Source organism: Polypterus senegalus, chromosome 10 (genome assembly GCF_016835505.1).
Source record: "Polypterus senegalus isolate Bchr_013 chromosome 10, ASM1683550v1, whole genome shotgun sequence".
Classification (NCBI taxonomy): Eukaryota; Metazoa; Chordata; class Cladistia; order Polypteriformes; family Polypteridae; genus Polypterus; species Polypterus senegalus.
Window position 1 is genome coordinate 131947371 of NC_053163.1, and position 13718 is coordinate 131961088.

The following is a 13718-nucleotide window of genomic DNA, read 5'->3' on the forward strand; positions in this document are numbered from 1 at the left end:
GCACCCCCAATGGTGCGCAACGGCCAAGCAGAGTAGAATCCCTTCTGGCAGGAACAGGATTTGAACCAGCAGCCTTCTGAATACTGGTGCAGATCTTTAACCTCAGAGCCACCACTATCACTTAATGATCAAATAACTTAACTCCACTCTGCTCACTTACAAAATGGAGGTACAAATAGACTGGAAAAATGAAATACAGGTGAACCTAATTTATCTTCACTGTTTTTTGCTGCTTGTCACACAGTTGGACTGGAGTTTTTCCAGAGGGTTTTTTTTTTTTTGTCCATAGACTTTCAGAATATAGCATATAGTACATCAACAGTGTGAAAAAAACAGTTGCGTTTGAGCTTGTTACCGTTTAGTTCACAAGAGTATTCTCTGGCAGTGGTTTATTTAACAATATTTTCGTAAAAATATGTGTGTTTTGGACATTGTAATCCTAATTGACTTGATGTGTAGAGGTAAGCCGATTTGTGTTTTCAATTTAAATCAGTAAAATAGAGTTATGTATTTATACTCTATATTGTAATTTTTATAATGGCTCTATAGAGTGTTGAAGTCTTATACACTGGTTGCACATCGCAAGTAGGTGTTTCACTGTACTCTGTACATGTGACAATACGTCTAGTTACCTTCGTTCCATGAATCAAATAAACTACTCACGTTTTTCAGAATCTGATTGAACTGTAGAACCTGAAGAGAGCCCAGAGAGACAAAATCAGAATGTGAAAACTCCACCAAGACTCAAAGCACAGAGGGAATTAAAGGCAAGACTCTGCACCATTAAATTGCTGCTTAACAAAGCAATTCAAGGAATCTCAAGGTACATGAAGCAACATATGAGTTGTACTCACAAGGCAATGAAAGAAATCAAGATAAGACGTGAAAAGGACAAGGAGAGAAAAATTACAGATTAAAGGAATACTCCACCCAAAAAATGATCATTTTTATGTGATACTTTACCTGATGTTTTCATGCAGAATAGAGATTAGAAATTTAATGATAGAATAGGCAAAGACTGTGACCAATGCCTGACAACACTGCAAACATCCCAAACACGTGTAACTTTATTAATTTGTTCTTAAGTAAACCAATTATGAAAAATGCTTTTGTAAAACAAAACACACTCAAACACAAACGACCCACCTCCCATTATTAACATTTATATCCACAGTGGTGAGTCACTGCCGACGTACCTCAGGATTATTTAGCCGTGGTCTGTGAAATCACACGGGTGACCTGACCTCTGACCTTCTGCTTGTTGAAGCATCTCAAATATGCACAAGCTCAGGGCTTTTTTTCCTAGTAATGTTTTCACTTGCTTTTCTGTAACATTTCATCTTTAGTTGTACACGTTTCTCATCAGACATTGCTCAGTTAATATCATGTGACATGTATTGTCAGCCAATGACTAAGCTGTTACTGGGCTATATTCGTGACCGATGAATGAGGTGGGAGGTGGGTCATCAGTTCAAATGCTTTGTTGCTTTTGAGTTTGGTACCTTTTAGTTCACAAGAGTATTTTCTGGCAGTGGTTTATTTAACAATATTTTAATAAAAATACATGTGTTTTGGACATTGTAAGGCCAATTGGCTTGATGTGTAGATTATGTGACACAAATAACATGAGACCTTTTCATGGATGTTTTCATATTGTTTACTGCTGTCCAGTGTTGGCCACCATGACATCTATGAAGTTTGTTATCTCCGTTCTGCACAAAAACATGAAAGTAAAGAAAATTCTCAACCAGCACAACAAATTAAATGGGATAAGTTGCATATAAAAAATATTTTTGGATGGAGTATTAATTGAAAGGCAGGGTGAGTGGGCACTTCGTAATCCTGGAAGAGAGAAAGAGTTCACTTCAGTTTGAAGGACAGGAACTGATGGAGTAAGCTTCAGATGCTTGATGCAAGAAATGCCGAATGGAGGTTTGCAGAGATCTGTGAAACAAAAGGTAGGCTGATGCGAGACAACCTGAAATGTATGTAATGGTATCCATGACTTCAGGAGCATCAATAGGTGTTCTAGATATATGACTTAGATCTCTGTATTTCTGCATCAGAATGTTGGCAGTATGCTATAGTTTTCTGATGTGTGACATGATGCTTATTAAGAAAGACATTAAACCCAGTAAAGACTCTTTGAAACTTGGAGGCAAGTGTCTACAAGGAGATATTTTCAAAGAAAAAAACGTGACTACTAAAGTCGTGAACATTCCCCAATAGGTACATACGGGTTAATTAACAGTTGAAAAACAGGTCACAATGCAGAAGCTCATCATTGGCGATCAAGGACATACCAAGATGCTTGATATGCACCTAATTATACACTAGAGTTTCTCACCTCCAGTTTCTGGTGAAGTTAAAAATAAACAAATTGTTAATTTCACTGTGGAAAACTGCTTTTGAAAAAATTCTTCATTCTTCTTCTTTTTCTTCAATCATTTCACAAATCTAATTCCCAAAGCAGGCCCCTGTAAGCAGCTGTCTTCTTGCTCAGCACCAACCGATGAGAATACATCTTGTTAAATAAGCGCATGGACACACACTGATGCGAAAAGTGTACATCTGTTTATTTACAATTGAGTAATATTGCCAAATACCCCGCTGAACCCCTCTGCACTTCCTTAAGCAAACCCCATGAAACAAGATATAAAGACTAATGTGCAGTTTAAAGCAAACTCATGCAGTACGCGTATCACAATAACTTAATTAAGGAGGATCTGCCATATATGTGTAGGTCTGTCTTTAGCACAGTGGAATACTGGTGTGGAGTTGCTGTAGATCCTTAGGTCGTCTAAATACTCACCCTTTCTCAAACACTCTCATTTTTCCATCATTTTAAAGTGCTGGTGTCTGCCTCATTATAAAAGTAAGATGTTCAAAATGGTGAAACCTCACACTGTTCGCTATTGATGGGCCTACTAGTAGTTTGGGGTGATGGTGCAAGAAAAGCTGGAGGACATTGCCCATGAAAGAAACTCTGCACAGTACAGTTCGGGAAAAGTGCAGTCAGAAATAATGGCCTGGCAACCATAAAAGAAGAAGCAACATTGTAGCATATCAAGCTTCAAGTATTAGTCACATGTTGATATGTGCATGACAATAAGCGTGCCTCCAACATTTACATAGAAAGGACAAAGCGCAGGGAAAAACAAACAGTCCTGCATAAATTGTGACCAAGCTTCACTACAAGTAACACCATCTTAGCCTCTTCAGTGAAACTCCCTTTAACAAAATACGGGCAGCATTGTGAAACTGTACAACCATTTTTGTCTTTAGCTAATTGTAAATTTTTACAGTTTCAGGATTAACTCATGAATTGAGACAGAATGGAGTTTCTTATAAAGGGAGAGGTGCCATGGCATCACAAACAAGAGAAATTGTGTGGGGTAGAGGTGTGCAGAAGGACCAAAAAAGAGGCCAGGGCACACTACTTCTTGTTGGGTTTTTACCAGTAAGAAGCTTGCTCTGACCATTCCTATGTGGTGTTTTGATTGTTCTCACTTCTGTCACTTTTCACATTGAAGAACACCTTCAAATCTATCGAGTACAGAGAACTCTACATCAGACAAGAAGGGGTTTCATGTGTTACGTAGATTTGTTGCTTATCTAATTCGGACAAAATACCAACATCAGTATTCTTAATAATTAAAAAAATATATATGAAGAATCAATGGGAGGCTGACTGCTACCGCTAGCTTTCCTTCTGTAGAATCTTTCTTCCAAGGTGAGACTTTGGTGCAATTCACTGTCTGGATTGGGCTCGAGTCTGAGTTGTTCTTCTACTTGTACTGCTTGGGTTGTTACGTCTCTGGGTGACCACCGTCCTGCTCCTCTGTCCGGCTGGGTAGGCTACCACTTGGGAAGGGCCTCTCACCACTTCTCTTCCAAACTCTGACCTCATGTCCTGCCCAATCTGGGTAATTGTTGCACCAGGGGACAATTGCAAGCGTTGGAAGAGGCTCTGTCTAGATACAGGCCTCTCTGGACAGCTGAAGGTCAAACCAATCCCTAGGTCAGACTTCATTTCCCTTGAGAAGCCATCTGAGGTACCGTCAAAACATCTGCCAATTGCAATTTCCTTGGCCAGCCTGGGATTCTGGTCAGTCACGGTGTAAATTCCATAGTTGTGTCCAAGTGGATCAACAGGAGCCAACATGTTGAAGGAATGAGAGTCATTATTTTGACGCAGGGGTGGGTGTTTTGTTAAATACTCTTGTAGGAGACTGTTAATGCCAACCCGCCTGCAGTTGCCCTGGGGTATGACCTCTATCAGACTTCGATCAACGAGATTTTGATCAAAAAGCATTCCAGCACACTTAAACTCTAAACAGGCCGCTGAAGAGTTTGTCAATCTCATATCACGTGTACTCCGCATATCACGAATCCCATACAGCTTTCCCTTGGTCTGTCGGTGAGTCCCCCCAAGGTTCCGTGACCGTATCATGACTTCAGTGGGTCCATTGATTTTCACTTTGATATAGCATGCCCGAAACTCCTGTGGATTTGGCCACCAAGAAAGGTAGTCTCCAGTCCAAGAGGTAAGGTCACTTTCCTGGAATGGAACTACATTGTACTCATACTTGTCTCCTTCCACGCGATAGAAACGGAAGTGGTTTGCTGTTACTGGGGCAGTCTCACACTCATTGAGGTTCTGGTAAGCGTATAAAGGCCCATTTGCTTCATCAATATTATTTGGATTGGGTTTTGCAAGATTGACCTTGAATGCTGTCTTCTTTAGTGCTGAATCTTTGTGATCTGTTCTTTGGTAACCAAGTTTACCTAAGTAGGGCTGGGAAACTCCAATGACATTAGGGTTCAGTTTAGGGCTGGAGGCTGCCGCCTCTAGCTCTTCACCCCCCATGGTGGCCGTAACATAAGCTGTGTAAGCATCTGGTCTTACTGCATCACAGAAAGCTGGTAGACAGGCACCATTCGAACCAGTAATGACACTGTCAAAGCGACCCCATGCCCTTGGGTTAGAAGAGTACCCAGGCATGGGTTCCAAATTTATTAGACTGATGACCACACCTTCCAGCTGTTCAGTGGTCAAGAATTTGTCACTCATATAGGCTCGAACTTTGACATAACAGCGCCGGCCTTCGGGGACATCCAAATTAAACAGACGTCTCTCTCGTACCTCCATATTTCCAATAAGAAAACTACGTTCTTCACGCTTGCTACGATTTTTATTGTCCCCAAACTTCAGGTCACCTTCCTCTTCCCAGATACCCGTCTCTGGATTAAGAGACCACAACTTCATTTTCAGAATGTGTTCTGGTATCTGTACATGCTCACTGTCTAGGTAGATCTGAAGATTTCCAGCTTGAAGTTGTTCACTAGTGGTGCCATCCCTGAAGTCCACTGAGAACATCCCATATGTCCTAAGGGGAAAAAGTTCCCCATCATCGTTAACAAAGTTGAGATCTCCAGGTGCAGCTGAAGCTGTGCTGATATTCCTTGGGTCCAGAAAGGTTATACTTGTCTTTACGATGCCTTCATATGCTTCCCCATTGGGCTTATAGAATGAGTTGGGTGGTATGACGATCTGACCAATGGGATCCTCTCCTGGAATCTCCCCCAGATAGATGGTAGAGGATTTTGAAGAGTCCACATCTATTGGTTCTTTCCTTCTCAGCACTTTCACATCATGAAAGACAGACCCCCCTTTCCTGTCAAATGGGAACACCTTAATTGTGTCCACAAACTTCATTGACATGTCCATGAATTTCACCACTAGCCTCTCAGTGTCTTGCGGAACTTGAATAGTGAAGGTGCCCTTATAACCTGTTGTTCCAACTCGCTCCTTGCCAATGTAAATATGACCAAATCGAAGAGGCTCTCCCGTGTCTGCTGCTACCACACGACCCTGGACCACAAGTTTGGGTTGGATGCAGGTTTGGCAGCCACACTTGGAAACTACTCGTATTGGAAGTTTGTAGCTGCCACAGTTAATTTCTCTTGTGATCATTTGTGCTGCACTGCAACAAAAGACTTGCTTGTCTTTACACCGCAGATCAAAGTCGAGGGACCCTGCACACCTGGTTTGAGGACATTGCCCGACGTTGTAGTACATGGAATTACTGCCTGGCTGGACACAGTCTAGTGGCAACTTAATGAGGTGTTCCTCTGGTTTTGGGTTGCAGGCAGGCTTGTCTTTAGCTGGAGACAAAAAATAAAGAAGAAGATATTACTTTACAGCCTTTACTTATGAAGCTGCAGGCAAGTTTCTCCTATGGAATTTTAAATTCCATTGGCATCAGTGACCAGTGCTTTTTAAAAAGAATCTGCGTCTTTTCCATGCCAAAAAAGATTTCCTGGAAAAAGACAATCATTTTGCTCAAAAAGGGAATCCAGCTTGTAACCCTGGCTTTTCTTGCGCCCAGGTGTCCTGGCAGCAAATTACATTTTTAACCTGAGGTGTCCGCCCAAATACATATAGTGCTAGGCTGCAGATTGCATGGGCACTTGGCCGACAATGATATGGTAGATGGAGTTGGTCTAATTGATTCTAACTGTTCATTTACTTATAATGCAAATTTGATTGTTGAATCACATCATCTTTTGCCTTGCCTTTCACAGGTAGACTAATCAAGCAAAATGACACCTTTTATTGGCTAACCTGAAGAAGGGGCCTGAGTTGCCTCAAAAGCTTGCATATTGTAATCTTTTTAGTTGGCCAATAAAAGGTGTCATTTTGCTTGACTTTTCACTACATTCATAATGACTAACATGGTACAACACCCTAGTACTACAGATAGACTAACACAGTTTTTATCCATCCATCCATTATCCAAGCCGCTATATCCTAACTACAGGGTCACGGGGTCTGCTGGAGCCAATCCCAGCCAACACAGGGCGCAAGGCAGGAAACAAACCCGGGCAGGGTGCCAGCCCACTGCAGGACAGTTTTTATTGTTGGACAATTCTGAAAGCAGTTGTAAGAAGAATCTCATCCACTCTCATTCCAAAAAGTTAGGTAGAGTTAAGTAATGGGAGTCAGATTTCCTATTTGACTTGCAGCTGAAGAGACACTGCCGGTTAGTTATGAAAGCTTTCATTATGGCAGATTTTTTTTCTTATCCTCTTTTAATAAATTGTCATACTCCTAATCCACTAACAGCGTGTTTGGTGTACTCCTAGATGGGCTTCAAGTGGAGAAGGACAAACAACTCATAATTGCCTTTACCTCTCAATTAGCACATAGACTTATCTTACTCGACTAGAAAAATCCCATCCCACCACCTTTAAATTCAGTGAGTAACTGATGTCCTTTACTATCAGAATTTAAATATGGCAGGACCTAATCAATAACATTTAGGAGTAATCTTCTATGTCGGAGAAAAGGATATTCTTCCTTGCTGCTTTAAAGATTTGGTTTGTTGACTGGCCCTGCTTTCTTTCAGTTAGTGGGGATTGAATTTTGGTTTTGTTAAGTTTGATTCAATTGTATGGAATGTTATTTGCTTTTAATTAAAATTAATAAAATTGAAATAAAAAGAATTTTCCTAAAAAACAGTATAAAGGAAAGTGTGAACCGTGAAGGAAAATCTCAGTCTTCCTCACATGAAGGCCCACCACTTCACCACATAGCCATTAAGTGTTCTATTTTCACCATATTCTCTCTATACCATCCTAGTTTATTTTCAGAAAACTTTAAATTTTTCTTTCCAGGTTAATGATATTTATAGCTTTACTGTTTAACAGGGCTCCTGTCACCTTAAAAAATATTTTAAAAAGCCAAAAGGATTATGTAGGCTTTTGGTAAATGATGTCATGTTTAATTTACTTCATTTCATTGTTTATATGTTAGGGATTTCATTTTTGGAGTTTAATTTTTATTTTGACTCAAATTGGCAAAGTTAATTTTGAATTTCATTGTTTATACAGCACACTGAGTAGCATCACATGACCAGTTCAGTCGAACTAGTGATGTTGCAGGATATAACTGTACAGACTGCGCATGGTAGCAGAAATTTAAAGTAAGGTGGAATCAGAAGATGGATCATACATGTAAAAAAAGAAACCAAGGTCAAGACTGGGAGAACAGGAACTAAATAAACAAAGGACAGGACGCGAGACAAAATCAAAGATCAAATAACACAGTGAAGGAGGCACTAACTGAAATATTTAGCAAAACCAAGATGCAAGATGCAAATTAAAGAACATGCAAGAATTTGTGAACAGAGATATCGTTACACAATAATGACAAGATTGTTTTATTTAGTTTTGATTTATTCACAAACTTAAACAGTCAAGAAGTGTATGACACTGAATTTTGTATGGATGCAGTCATGTGTTGCACACTCCTGGTCATTTTCACATTGCCTGCTGCATCTGATCTATCTGCGCATTTGCTTCATGTTTGTTTCTTTCACCAGAATCATAAAAATGCCTAGTAAATAGTAATAAATCTTTTGTTATTATTATTATTATTATTATTATTTCACAGGGTCTTATGTGTTTCCTGATTCTCGGACGGGTTGGGTTCCTTTAAGGTTTATTTTGACTAGGTGCCATGCCACATGGCTAATTGTACATGCATTTGGCTCATGCCTGCTTCTCTTAAATGGACACAGCACATGGCCGCCGGGACTTAAGATGAGCTTGTGCAATTTCGTATTCTTCCAGGTGCACTAAAAAAAGAAAATTTGTCTAAGCTACCACATGGTGAGTTTCCAGGAAAATATTTGTCGAACAAGGTCACATGTGAAGACAGAATACTCGTTGTGAAAAATGCTTTGGCAAATTTCACCAATCAGCACTACTGATTGGGTGAATTTGCAACTTCAAACTGACCCTAAATGTGTGCGTCTGCGTGGGTGGGCCCTGCAATAATCTGGTGCCCCAGCCACAACCTTTTCCTGTATTACCAAACCCTCGTCCCACCAACACTTACAGGTTAGGGTCCAGCCAACCACAACCCTAAAAAAATTTTCAAATTCTGCTTCATCATCTATAAATTCTACTAATTGTTCTACTGCATCTTCTCCAACTCTCCCTCATCTTACAATACTTCCTCCTTTCACAGTTTCACCTTGCGGGCTTTTTCAGAGGAAGAGGTTCTGGATGAATTGCTCAGGCTGGACTCCAGTAAATCTGCTGGGTCTGATGAGGTGGATCCTGTCTTTTTTAAATTGGCCGCTTCCATTATCGTTGCTCCCATCACAGATATATTCAACTTATCTATATGTACAGGGCAAATTCCTCGTGCTTGGAAGTCAGCATTAGTGTTCCCTCTCTTTAAGGGTGGTGACCGGTCAGATCCCAACTGTTACAGGCCTATTTCTGTCTTGCCATGTATCTCTAAGGTTTTGGAAAAACTCTTAAATGGTCAACTCACTGATTATTTGGAAGCACACAACATCTTATCACCTGTTCAATCAGGATTTAGAACTGGGTTTGGGTGTATAACAGCTACTCTTAAAGTCTTAAATGATATCTATTCTGCTTTGGATTCTAAATTGTACTGTGCTGCTATTTTCATTGACCTGGCCAAGGCCTTTGACTCTGTCAATCATAAGCGTCTTATTGATAGGCTTCATGACACAGGTATCTCCGACAAATCCTTGTCTTGGTTTTCCAATTATCTTACTGATAGAGTGCAGTCCGTGAAATCTGAACTACTCCTTTCCCAGCCTCTACCAGTCACCAATGGTGTCCCGCAGGGATCAATACTTGGACCTACACTTTTTTCTATTTATATTAATACTGTCGCTAATTCGGTCACAGATTCATCTATCCATCTTTACGCTGATGACACAATTCTTTACTCTATAGGTTCTTCCCCTGCTACAGTCTTGCAACAACTTCAACTTAGTTTTAATAGTTTGCAACTGACTCTTTCTAATTTGCACCTCCAGTTAAATATTTCCAAAACTAAACTTATGTGGTTCGGTAAAAAAGGTCATATTCCATCAAGCTCTCCAGGTATTTGTTCCCTTGACGGGACACCACTGGACCAGATTACTGAATATAAATATCTGGGAATTTGGCTGGATAATACTCTGTCTTTCTCAAAACACTTTGACAATCTGAAGTCTAGGATCAAATTAAAACTTTGGTTCCTTTATAGAATGCGTTCTGCATTTACATCATCTGCTAGGAAAACTTTGGTTCAAATGACAATCCTTCCCATGTTTGGCTATGGTGATGTTATTTACAGATCAGCATCCAAAGGCCTGCTTCAGAAGCTCGACGTTCGTTATCACTCTGCCATCCGGTTTATAACAAATGCTCCTTTCAAAACCCATCATTGTACCCTGTATTCTTCTCTCAACTGGTCTTCATTGTACACCCGCTGTAAAGTCCATTGGCTTATGATTATTTACAAAACTCTCCTTGGTTTTTCCCCTCCTTACTTACAGGAATTGTTACACTTTTCTTCTTCTGTGTATAATACTCGTTCTGCTAATCTGATTCTGCTGACAGTTCCTAAGGCTACTTCTGTACTTGGCCTGTCGTCTTTTCAGAACGCTGCTGCTAGAGACTGGAATGACCTGCAGAAAATGTTAAAACTGAATAATTTCATTCCTAAATCAGTTTTCCAATCACGGATTTCAGCTTATTATAAAGATGTGTGTCGCTGTTACTTAGGCTAGCTGCTCCAATTCACTGCTGCTCTACTCATTGTTGCTTCAATGTTCTTATTGTTTATATAATATTTTTATGACATTTTTGTAATTTCGTTTATATTGTATATATGTATCTTTCTTAATATGTTTCATTTTTTCTTACCCCTCCCCCCGAACCCCCACCACCAATTTCTCTCTTAAGGCTTTGCCCTTTCCAGGCCACAGTTGTAAATAAGAAACATGTGCTTAATCTGATTTGCCTCGTTAAATAAAAGTAAATAAAAATAAAAATAAAAAAAATAAAATTTGGATCGAGCAGGTTTGAGAAAGTTATAGTATGTTTAAAGATAGTGGCATGGTGGCCAAGTGAGTGCCACTGGCTGCATCATGGATGTCTCATCCTGATTTGTATTCATCAACTCTGACTATCTATATGGAGGTTACATATTCTACATGTGTCTGCTTGGGTTTTTCTCAAGTTATTCTCACAAATACCCAAAAATGAGCTATCATGATTAATTGGTAACTCTAAAAAATGTCAGTAGATGTATTGGGAGAGCATAGGGAGTCATGAGGTCACTGGAAAGAGGTTTGTGTGATCCTGATATCTTTGCAAAAGGATGAAAGTCCAAGTCTTTAGAGTCCTGGTGCTTATATGGTTGTGAGACATAGACATTATCCAGCGACCAGAGATGAAGACTGTACTTCTTTGGTAGTGTGTCTCTTCAGAGAATCCTTGGGTACCACTGGTTTGACTTTGTGTCGAATGAAAGGTTGCTCATGGACTCCTGAATGAGGCACATTACCTGCATTGTGCTGGAGCATCAGTTATGGCCATGTGGTGCGATTCCCAGAGGGTGATCCGGCTCACAGGATCCTTATTGTTGAGGACCTGAGCTGCTGGACCAGACTAAGGGGATGCCCAGATAACACCTGGCTGTGGCATTTAGATGGTCATTTTCAAAGGATGGGACTGGAACGCGTGTCCGCCTGGGGGGTTGCCAAGCGGGAGTCTGAACTGTTTCGTTGTGTAGTGGGTGCGTCAACATGCTGTAACAGTGAGTGTTAAATTGCTTTCATTGTGTGAGTGTATGTGCCCTGTGATAACTGTGACTGTTTCCATCGTGTTTTTTTTTATTTTGTACCTGGTACTGCCCCTCATGTGACCAAAAATTGAATTAGGTAGGTTTCAGAATATATGAATGTCTGTTTGACTACACTGGCTACCTGTGTCATTCAGGATTGACTTTAAAATACTGCTTATGGTTTATAAAGCCTTAAATAATCTCACTCCATCTTATATATCAGAATGCCTGACACGTTATATTCCAAATTGTAACCTTAGATCTTCAAATGAGTGTCTCCTTATAATTCCAAAAGCTAAACTTAAAAGAAGTGGTGAGGCGGCCTTCTGCTGTTATGCACCCAAAATCTGGAATAGCCTGCCAATAGGAATTCGCCAGGCAAATACAGTAGAGCACTTTAAAACACTGCTGAAAACACATTACTTTAACATGGCCTTTTTATAACTTCACTTTAACTTAATCCTGATACTCTACATGTTCAATTCATCATAATAACTACTCATGGTGGCTCTAAAATCCGTACTGACCCCTACTCTCTCTTCTGTTTCTTTTTCCGGTTTCTTTGTGGTGGCAGCCTGCACCACCACCACCTACTCAAAGCACCATGATGCACCAACATTGATGGACTGAAAGCCAGAAGTCTACGTGACCATCATCTTCAAGTCCTTCGATGAAAACGCTAAATACAAAGAGGACTGTTTGATTTATGTTAGGTAGATTGCCCAGAGGGGACTGGGCGGTCTCTTGGTCTCGAACCCCTACAGATTTTATTTTTTTCTCCAGCCTTTGGAGTTTTTTTTTGTTTTTTCTGTCCACCCTGGCCAGCGGACCTTACTCTTATTCTATGTTAATTAATGTTGACTTATGTTTATCTTTTATTGTGTCTTCTATTTCTCTATTCATTTTGTAAAGCACTTTGAGCTACATTTTTTTGTATGAATATGTGCTATATAAATAAATGTTGATTGATTGATTGATTGATATGTAGCATTTAAGAAAATGTTACTTTGGGGTTGAGTAATTCAGTTGTCAACTGGGATGACCTTTGTGCTAATGTTAAATCCATTTTTCTTCAACTACTACTTATGATACAGTTCAGTTTATGTGGAGTAATGGGAGTGGATATGCCAACCCAATAAAATTGTATATATTGTATATACTGTATAATTGTATATGTCTTTCCACCATCTCAAAACACACAATAGCATGCTGGACCCCAGCATCTTGCATCAGCAGACACCCCAAGTCAAATGCTCACCTACAACCAAGAGGAGGGCTGGAATGGACTTGATCACACCCATCTCGTTACTGGATTTGCAGTGGTACTGCCCAGCCTGCCAGGGCTTCAGGTCTCTCAGGATTAGGATGTCATCGTATTTGTACACACGTCGGTCTAGCAGGGTCCCATTGTGATACCTGAAGGACAAACACCTCCAAAAGTTCAGCAAAAAAAGGACTGCAAGAAAAATTTTGTTATTTAAATTAAATACGTTTTATTATAATGAAGCATTTGTCTGACACTTTCATCTAAAGTGATTAAGAGATAAGCATAGACAGTTAAGTGGCTCAGGGTCACACAATAAGTGAGGAATCTACCAGAAATCTTGGGATTTAAATTCCAATGGCTGAGCCACTAGGCCACACTTCCTTAGCCCATCCACTACGCAATGGGGAGGATTGCCACTCCATCAAGAAACATGCACTTTCTGGTATGTAATTCAAAATGCTACTAAAACCACATAAAAATATTCCAATGACAATTTTGTCACATACAAAATCCAAAAAGACACTAAAATCAAGCAACTTGTAGCTCACCAGTAATATTTCTCCGGCATGGGTGCTCCATTGGCTTTGCAGCAGAACGCTACTCGCTCACCTTCAAATCGCATTTTGGACTCTGGGTGCTTCACTATGTATGGCTGCTCTGAGGGAAGATTTATTGGTTTAATTGGTTTGCCTTTAGGCAGGGTGTTTTTATACCATTCCTTACATATGCATTGCCAAGGCCCATGTGGAAGAATAGAAATGCAATAACATTTTAATGTTTTCAGCC

The 13718-nt window shown here is 40.1% G+C and overlaps 1 protein-coding gene across 1 annotated transcript in view; it reads right to left on the reverse strand.

The window, feature by feature from the left end:
• Positions 1-2552: 2552 nt before the first annotated feature.
• cilp2 (cartilage intermediate layer protein 2) overlaps positions 2553-13718 on the reverse strand; it is a 34811-nt gene continuing 23645 nt past the window's right edge. Inside the window, exons 7-9 of the mRNA XM_039766669.1 lie at positions 13481-13589; positions 12924-13081; positions 2553-6168 (exon numbers count right to left, since the gene is read on the reverse strand). Coding sequence (XP_039622603.1) covers positions 3752-6168; positions 12924-13081; positions 13481-13589 — 2684 coding nt within the window. The 3' untranslated portion in view covers positions 2553-3751. The remainder of the gene's footprint in view (positions 6169-12923; positions 13082-13480; positions 13590-13718) is intronic.